The sequence below is a fragment of the Brachionichthys hirsutus genome, chromosome 22 (assembly GCF_040956055.1).
Source record: "Brachionichthys hirsutus isolate HB-005 chromosome 22, CSIRO-AGI_Bhir_v1, whole genome shotgun sequence".
Lineage (NCBI taxonomy): Eukaryota > Metazoa > Chordata > Actinopteri > Lophiiformes > Brachionichthyidae > Brachionichthys > Brachionichthys hirsutus.
Window position 1 is genome coordinate 8,661,311 of NC_090918.1, and position 8,660 is coordinate 8,669,970.

The 8,660-nt window shown below is 42.9% G+C and overlaps 2 protein-coding genes across 2 annotated transcripts; one reads left to right on the forward strand and one right to left on the reverse strand.

The window, feature by feature from the left end:
* Window positions 1–2,233: 2,233 nt before the first annotated feature.
* Window positions 2,234–3,457, forward strand: fgf23 (fibroblast growth factor 23). The gene is made up of 3 exons (XM_068755409.1): window positions 2,234–2,480; window positions 2,565–2,668; window positions 2,996–3,457. The coding sequence occupies exons 1-3, from the start codon at window positions 2,234–2,236 to the stop codon at window positions 3,455–3,457; spliced, it is 813 nt and encodes a 270-aa protein (XP_068611510.1).
* Window positions 3,458–4,106: 649 nt separating this feature from the next.
* Window positions 4,107–8,660, reverse strand: LOC137910804 (fructose-2,6-bisphosphatase TIGAR B-like). Its single transcript, XM_068755215.1, has 6 exons — window positions 8,603–8,660; window positions 8,326–8,363; window positions 7,764–7,885; window positions 6,735–6,812; window positions 6,507–6,617; window positions 4,107–5,172 (listed from the first exon to the last, which is right to left on the reverse strand). Exons 1-6 carry the CDS (start codon window positions 8,632–8,634, stop codon window positions 4,747–4,749), a joined length of 807 nt encoding a protein of 268 aa, XP_068611316.1. The 5' UTR covers window positions 8,635–8,660; the 3' UTR covers window positions 4,107–4,746.

Here is an 8,660-nt window from a genome sequence, read left to right on the forward strand (position 1 = left end):
CTTAAACACAACCAGCCCCCCCCCCCCCCCCCACACACACACACAGCTAGCTAGCTGCTTCAACGTCGGCACTCATTTGTAAAATAATCTTTCTTCCCTTTCCTGGATTTAGAGTCCCACCTCTTTAAAACCCAGCTCCACGACATGCCACCCCCCCCCCCCCCCCGCCCCTTTCCAAGTACTTGCGTTGGGATATTTCTGGGGAGGGGGACATCTGCGGAGTTAATACAGCGTGAGGAGCAGCTTCGCCTCTCCTTCTGCACAGGACGGCACCACGGCCATCCTCAAAACGTGCCCTGACCTTTCACCACACGTTGCTGCAGTATCACCTGCTGCTCACCTGCTGCTCACCTGCTGCTCACCTGCTGCTCACCTGCTGCTCACCTGTCTGTGATGTGCAGTGTTTTTCTCTCAGATTAATCTTTGTCTTTTTTTTAATGCAAGATTCGCCACAGCAGAGCAAATTTCACCAGGAGTGTAGATCAAACAAAAGCAGTAGTTGCCGTCTATTCTGTATGAAATACAACCGATGTATTCCTTACAGGGGGAAATAAATCAGCATTTATGACTAAAGTAACCTAAATAAAATAGTCGCAGCATGATGGGTTATTCCTCGTGTCCTGCAGTCAAGATACTTGATGAATCTGGGAGCACTTTGGAAAGTCAAACTATTTCTATTTGTGTCGCGCAAAATGACAGTAAGAGTTATATCAAGGCATTTTGATAATAAGCTATAGCGTAAAGACGGGAGTGCACACACATTTTCAGTCAATAGATAGAACTGCATCTCCAAATGTCATCCTTTAGCTTTGACCAAAACATTTTAAGCAGATTATCTTCTTTTGCTTCTTTCACATCACATTTAAACTGAGGATATGTTTTTTGTTTTATGCGTTGTAGCAAGCCCGAGTCCCGAGCTTAATTAGGAGTGTGTTCTTCAAGTGTTTTGAACTCCCTTCTAAACGGGAGGGAGCCTCCACTCGATTCCTCTCATCTGTTCTCATATACCTCACCCTCTGCCTTAGCTTTGGTTTGCTGATGACTGTAAATTAAGACAAAAACGAACTTCAAGGAACTTGTTTCTGAAAACAGACAATGCTAAGTAAGGACATTAAAGTTTTACCTTTTATTTTTGTACGTATGTGCTGTGCACAGCAGTCTACTGTATTCCTGAGGTAACAATAAAAGGTTTTTTTTTTTACTGGTTTTTGGCAAAGTGTGGTTCTTTCTCTGCTGAATGTGATAATGTAGGAATAAACCAATAAACCATTATTTGTACCTGTCCACTACATAATCTGAGGCCATACTTTGAACGGGGTTTGAACAAATGTGAATTATTTTTTTAAACCTGAAAAATGTCCAATGTATCGTTATAAAACTTATAGATCAGTATCAGAATGGTCTTGATTTCATATATACTTCAATAAATGGGCAATGTGGGTTTACCTCTCAAACAAGTGTGGATATTGAGACATTTCAGATGTGAATATGTAGATTATGCTGGAGCTACAGCATCCAAGAGGAGTTACACTAAACAGATTGAGCTTCACATTCTCCAATTACTACTCGAAATTAAGAAATGACGCCCCCTGCTGGTAAAATGGTGAAGGTGTGCAGTTTGAGAAGCGCGTTCAGGCCGCAAATTAACTTCTAACAATGATTTTACCGTCGATTCTGGTTAAAGCTGAAACGCTGAAACATGATACATTAATCAATTACTAGTTCGTTTAAGAAATATCCATTTTGAATTAATTTGAATAATATTTACAAACTCACAAACTACTAATATAGCCTAAACTCGGTATATAATAGAAACTTTGTATTCTTATTTTTTATAAAAAAAAAGATTTTCGAACACAGAACTGCATTTATGGTCTTTTTACCTTTTTTTCTTTTATATATTTCTCAATGCATCATTTCGACTTGAGCCTTATTGGATTGGGCAATATAGTCTTAGAATAATGTTTAAGGTGGATGAGTAAAGACGTGTCTCCAAAAATAAGAGTCCTGTCTGACCAAGACTATCGGAATAAACACACAGAGGTGGAAGTGGCCCTTCCGCTGCAGCAAACCCGCACATCTGCTTTGGGGGCGAGTTTCTTTTTCTTTTTTTTCTTTTTTTACGCAAAGGATGTCAGCAGGAGTGGCACTCGGAGACTTTAAATAGCAAGTGTCTCCAATATTTGGGACAGAGCATCTGAAAGCATCCAGTGGCTTGCAGTGGAAACCACCGATGTGCTCCAGGATGAACGTAAACAGGAGACTTGGCATGAGGGACACTGCTTTGGCGCTCCTATTCGCAATCCTCCAAGGAGTTCCTCTCACAGAAGCGGCACCGAACCCGTCGCCGCTGGTTGGGTCCAACTGGGGGAACCCGAGGAGATACGTCCACTTGCAGACGTCCACAGACTTGAGCAACTTCTACTTGGAAATCAGATTGGACGGCGCAGTGCGCAAAACTACATCCAGGGGTTCATATAGTAAGATCCGTTATCCTCCTTTTAAAGAGTGCGCGTTTCATCTCCTGATATTGCTCGAGTCTTTTTAACACATTTCTCCACCAGGTGTGATTTTGCTGAAAGCTGAATCGAGAGAGCGCGTTGCCATCCTCGGCGTCAAAAGTAACCGTTACCTGTGCATGGATGTGGCGGGCAACCCATTCAGCTCCGTAAGTCGATACTTATTTACAGTCCGATTGCTTGTTGTTAAATCAGTAGACCTTTTATTCTACACTTTTAATTTCTAGCTCAGCCAACTTGGCATCCTCGTTTGGTTTTACGCATCATCGTAACGCTTTGTAGAATGAAACTACAACCTTTACGCACAGATGTTTTGCCGTCTTACATTACATTCTGTAATTAGTCGGGTTGATGATATGGTAACAAGTTCTGTCCCCGTAACGTTTAGTTTAGTTTTTCTGCCCCTTTTGGCCACAATTTATTAAGGACTCGATTGATCAATTTCATTTAGCATTTTTCTCCTGCCCTTCTTTCAGCCCGTCTGCCTCACAGACGACTGTTTGTTCGGCCACAGGCTCCTGGAGAACAACCGGGACGTTTATTACTCCAGCCGGACCGGCATCCTGTTCAACCTGGAAGGCTCTCATCAGGTGTTTTCAGCGGGACAGAACCTGCCGCAGACTTCTCTCTTCCTTCCCGAGACGAACACGGTGCCGCTGGAGCGTCTCTCGCTCCACCGGGAGAAGAGGAACCAGGTGGTGGATCCCTCCGATCCGCACAACGTCTACATGGGCCAGACGGAGGAGGGATCGGACTCTCGGGTAGTGGCGGAGGACGACGCCGACGTGGAGGTGGAGATGGAGGTGGAGGTGGAGGTCGGGGACGATGGGCGCAACGTGTCCCGGGAAACGCCACTGGCTCCATCCGTCCACGACCCCTGGAACGCGCACGCGTCCAACAACGCGGCCAGCGCAAGGAGCAACGGGATGATGGGCTGATGGTGGATGACGACAAACCAACCGGAGCCTGAACGAGTTTAGCATAGAAGCCTCCTTCAGCTCGTTCTTTGTTTCTCTCTCTGACTAAACGCCTTTCCAACCGTCGCCCATTCAGAAAAGCAGCGTTTTATACATTATACACGAGACTGACTTGACTTGCAGCCCTTTTTGCACAATTAAACTCTTCATTTTAAATCTTCTGCTTTTAGAACAATTCTGTTTTATGTCTGATCAACATGTTACACAAGTTTAAATATCATATCAATATATTTGTTGCTTTGTTTCAGCACAGATGCAGTTATTAATTATTTTGTGGGACAATCAGAAGAGCAAACAAACACTTATCTGCCATTACCATTCCCAGCTGGTCTGGGAAATCCACCTTTCAAAGACACTTTCATGTGATGCCGGCACAAAAGACTTTCTGTGGCATGATTTGAATTCAAAATATGAGTACTTTTATTTGGATAGTACATATATTTTAAAGTTTACCTAAAAACAGAAATATGTTTTTATATATTTTGAGCCTGCCAAAGTGCAACAGCTCGGGTAAACAGCCTTTACACAGCAATAACCTTAATATCAAATCTGAACTTTGGCTATGTGAGTTTTCGGCGCTGGTCGCCACCAGCAAACACGACAACCGGTCCCAAATGAGTATTTATTTATTTAAATTACTTTCCTTTGTTGTTATTTATAAGCATGACTTACACAAATGTACAAGAACACATGCTTTGTTGTTGAAGGTGCGACTTGGGAGCCGTGGATGGAGTGTTCTCATGTTATTCTGTGTATGTCCATAAAAGCTCGGTGAGATGGGGGGACCTGAAATTAAAAAAAAGTGACACGCAAAAAAAGTGTCGTCGTCATGGTGTATTGCACAGGTCAAATACGCACATCTGTAAACAGAAATGTGGACATAAAGATGTAGCAGCTCCTCGACATTACACAATTACAACAGAATTATCATACAAATGCTGAAACAGCATTATTTCCTGTTGCTTTTTGTATATATCGCCAAAGAAAAGTGCATTTTTGGTTAATGGGAAATCTTTGTTTTCGCTTGCAGTACTAATAAATAATCAGGCTATGTATATAGATACACTTTTACATACAAACACACATAACATTGAGAACAAACTATTTCCCATGTGGATCGTTTCAATCATTCAACTGTAATAACTTTGCCTTTTACGTTCCTTTAGTATTCATCACCCATGCTGCATGTACAGAAGCATGGAATCAATAAATAAAACGCAAATCCCACGTTTACACTATTACACTTTACACTATTCACCAGCAGTGAGGTTTTCCAGGTGATCCTTCCTGTTGGTGAAGACACAGCAAGCGTCAGAGAGGACCGGACCGGATTCGGACTGAGTCAGCGTGAGAATGAAGCGACTGATGCCAGTGTTTGGACAGGGGGAGAGAAGATGGGACATCTTCACCCCAGCAGGCAGAGAGCATTTCAAGTCCTCCACAAGGTGCTTGGTGGCTACATGAATGTAAGCGCCGTGGCTCACAGCCAGAGCGTGGACCGTCACGCCCCGGAGGCCGCCGCCGCCGAGGCCGAAGCCTGAAGCAGCGGCTGCCGTCTTGTTTTCGGAGCTCCCGACTTCCGACGCTCCTGCGGACGTGTCTGGTTTTGAACAGCCGTGTTCGTCCAGCATTTGCTTGAAGAGAACTTTGAGGAATTTTTTGAAACGCAGTTTCACCTGGAAGGAAAATGAAAAGCAACCAGAGTTAAATAGTAAAGCTTCCCAACCAAAACCATTTACATTAAAACGGTCACATATGAAACTCTTTTTCCACAAGGTAGCGCAGTTCCCAGGCACTTGTGTGAAATATCTGCGACAGGCTTCGGTCAAAATAGCAAACAGTTGCTGCAGGACAGCGTCCCTCTTTTCTGTCTCAAACAGCTCTGTCAGAAAAGCTCTAAAACCGGAAGCAAAAGGGGGAGTGTCCCCGTATGTACACACACACACACACACACACACACACACAGGATGTGCTAAACATGTTTTGAATCATGAAGGCTTTACTTTTACACTCATCTACAGAGATGATATCTTACAGGTCTGAACTAAGAGTCCCCTCTTTGTATTCTGCTCCTCCTGTAGCGGCTAGCTAGTCAGCTACAACATGTAGCTTTGAACCAGAGCTAACCGCTTCCACGAGCAGAGAGAAGAAATAACATTAAAACACTCACCTGCACTGCCTCGTATCCTCGTCTGTCCATCCTGCTTAGAGGAAACGTTTCGGAGCCAGTCCAGCGTTATATCGGCCGAGGTTATTAAAGCAGTCAGACGCCGAGCGCTTAGCAACACACCGACACGGTTGGAGCGCGTGTGTGTGTGTGAACTTGCACACACACACATCTTGTGCCCGTTGTTTTAGGATTTCTGCCAGATGCGTTTCAGTTGACTGGATGGTTTAATTTGGCAGTTTTTGGGTTGGTAATGGACTATATAATGTCCATATCTGCTTTATGCCATGGCCAGATATGGTTTTTGTTCACTTAGCCGTCCTTTAGAGCCGAGTCATGAACTCATTAAGCAATGACTTGTCGTCAAGACAGTTCTGCTTCGACACATCCCTTGGTTATGTTGGAGATTACAACTTTAAACATAATGTATATGATTATGATATTTTGGTGACTTTATTCTATGGCATCATAATTTAAGTGAAAAGCTTTTGCAATGTATTTAAAGCAGGCTAATATACCAATAAAAGTATTGACTCTTATTTCATGAAAGGTTGATGTTATTATCATTAAACAGTGACCTTAAACATTTTATCCACGCATCCTCATCAGCATGAGTTAGCGTTACAATTTTCCATGGGACAATTTGTGAGTTATATATATGTAAAAAAAAAAAGGTCAGCTAAACTGAATTCTGAAAATACCAGGATATGTAGGAAGCGCACTTTTAGAAGTTTGAAGTGCAATAAGAAACATTGCCACTAGATGGCGCTGTTGGACAAGTAACAAAAAACCTCTTAACTTCCAGTTTCAAAGTTTCAACACTTTTTTTTTTTGGCAGCTCACCTGGTCAACAGTCTCTCCTCCTGGAGGGGTGTAGACCCGACACGGCTGGCCAGCAGCGTTGGCCATTGTCTTTAGATCCTCTTTGGGGCGTCCTTCAGCAAGGCCGAAACCCTGCATCAACGATATAACGACAATCGATTATGTCTTTCCACACCAGACACTGCAATAGAACAACTTTACAGCTTTGGTATCGGGGAGGTACGGAGTCGAAGGACGGCAGATCCTTACCCTCTCTCTGAGTAATGGCTCCAAAGTCATCTCTGTGCCAAGACGGTGAGGGTTGCTCCGCAGAATTATTTCAGCCGTCTGACAGAGGAAACATATTCTGGAAATTACTGACTCAAAACATGCGAAAGCGCCAAAAGAATCTGGCAAGCAATAAAAAAAAAAAAAGTCATTAATACGTTGTCAGCATCGCCGAGTCAAAGACCGCAGAGACATGATCGTTCACACAGCTGGTTCATATCTGGAAGTCTTTCCCGTTCATCCCGTTTTCTCTTTTTTAACAGGAGTATTTTCACGGTTTTGACACAATTATTTGTTCCTGATGGGAAAATAAACAAGCAAGCACGTATCGATGGCTCCAGACATCTCAACAAGCATGTGCTGACTGTTTACAGCTAAATATAGAGCTCTGAAGCTCCATGTCTGACACTCGGTCCAATAATAGACTTGGTGCTGAACACCATTTGTTAGGTTCATAGAGATAGATGCAAACAAAAGCTATTTATTCTTTTAAATAAGTGAAACTGGTGCATTGATTATGGCTAAAATGGCCGTCGTCCCATTTTCAGGGTATCGGTCTACAGCCAACGCAGCCTAAATACAAGCACAATGACAGCATTTCACTCAGTCTAATTATCACACAGCAGTTGGTTAAGATGTTGACAGTTAAAGGGAGACGTGGAATCTGGCTGGAGGGGCATCTGCCGGGTCTGGAATCAGTTTCAGGTCAGCGATTTAAGGCTACTGGACAACGGCCATATCAGAAAGTGATCCGTGTTCACGTCCTGAATGACCTCGAGGCTGTCGCTGTGCACAGACTAAACATAAAAGCCGCCATTTTAGGGCCGTCCATCTGCATATCTCCACCCTGTCAGAGGAAACTTGGAGTTTGATGTTCGCGGAAACGGATTTCTTTGGACATTTGCTATTTTAGATTGCATGTTCAGTTCAACTTTTATCTAATGTCAGCATAAATCTTCTTCCAGCCTCGTCTTTTGACTCACCCATAACCGACCCCCGAGTCCGTTTTACCTGGACGGTGCGCTGTAGGTCGCTGACGTAGACACTGCTGAAGCTGATGTCTCTGAGGTAACACGCCACCGCTTCAGCCTGCCGGTGACCCAGTTCTGACAGGAGCGCGTCGACACCTTGCCCTAAAAAAAAATGTTTTCATTATATTAATTTTAATCAAGCTTTTTCTGAGGCGTGTTACATTTCTTTACTGAAACTTAATGCGACAACACCTACAATTGGAAAAGTATGAACCTCCACAGGCTATAAATATACTATTTATAGCCTGTCTACAATATCCAGTTTATAGAGGGCAAGAGAAGGAAATCCTAGAATAAAACATCTTCGCCATCTGGCAATATTAGTTAGTAAAAGCGGAATTTGGTGAAATATTAAGATGCAAAAAAATCTGTTGTAATTTGTTGCTCAAACATGTTTGAACGGACTCATGAAAACTGATAATATTTAGCCGATGAACCTTATATACTAATGTACATCTTCCTTTCATGTTTGACAAGAGCTCCTTGGTTAAACCCATTCAAGAAAAATAAATAAACAATAATAACATTTAAATAAAACATACCTTGTAAGAGTTTTTGCCGGTTGTACAGCGTTTCTCCGCTGTGTGGAAAAAAGCAATAAATTAATTAGCTCGTCTATTACGACATTAATGACGTTAAGTCAGTGATTCTGTGAGTCTTAGGAAGACTGACACACAACGTTAATGATAAGCAACATGTCACTTGACATTGGTTTATCATTCAACGTGACATGACGAACTATAAACGTAAACACAATCTCGTTATCATCGATTCCGCTTCAGGTTCTCTGAGAAAATGGGCCAATAAGTGTAAACTTACTGTCGTACAAGCGTTAAACTAAAAGTAAGCATTTTCAGCGGCGGCTCCGGCTCCACTT

Bases quoted from the DNA above. Each gene is read 5' to 3' on its own strand.
- fgf23 (XM_068755409.1), top strand. From the start codon at position 2,234: ATGTGCTCCAGGATGAACGTAAACAGGAGACTTGGCATGAGGGACACT. The intron at 2,481-2,564 runs GTAAGATCCGTT...TTTCTCCACCAG, and splicing joins TACATCCAGGGGTTCATATA to GTGTGATTTTGCTGAAAGCT. The intron at 2,669-2,995 runs GTAAGTCGATAC...CCCTTCTTTCAG, and splicing joins CGGGCAACCCATTCAGCTCC to CCCGTCTGCCTCACAGACGA.
- LOC137910804 (XM_068755215.1), bottom strand. From the start codon at position 8,634: ATGCTTACTTTTAGTTTAACGCTTGTACGACA. The intron at 6,813-7,763 runs GTAAAACGGACT...TTCCTCTGTCAG, and splicing joins ACCTACAGCGCACCGTCCAG to ACGGCTGAAATAATTCTGCG. The intron at 6,618-6,734 runs GTAAGGATCTGC...TCGTTGATGCAG, and splicing joins AGCCATTACTCAGAGAGAGG to GGTTTCGGCCTTGCTGAAGG.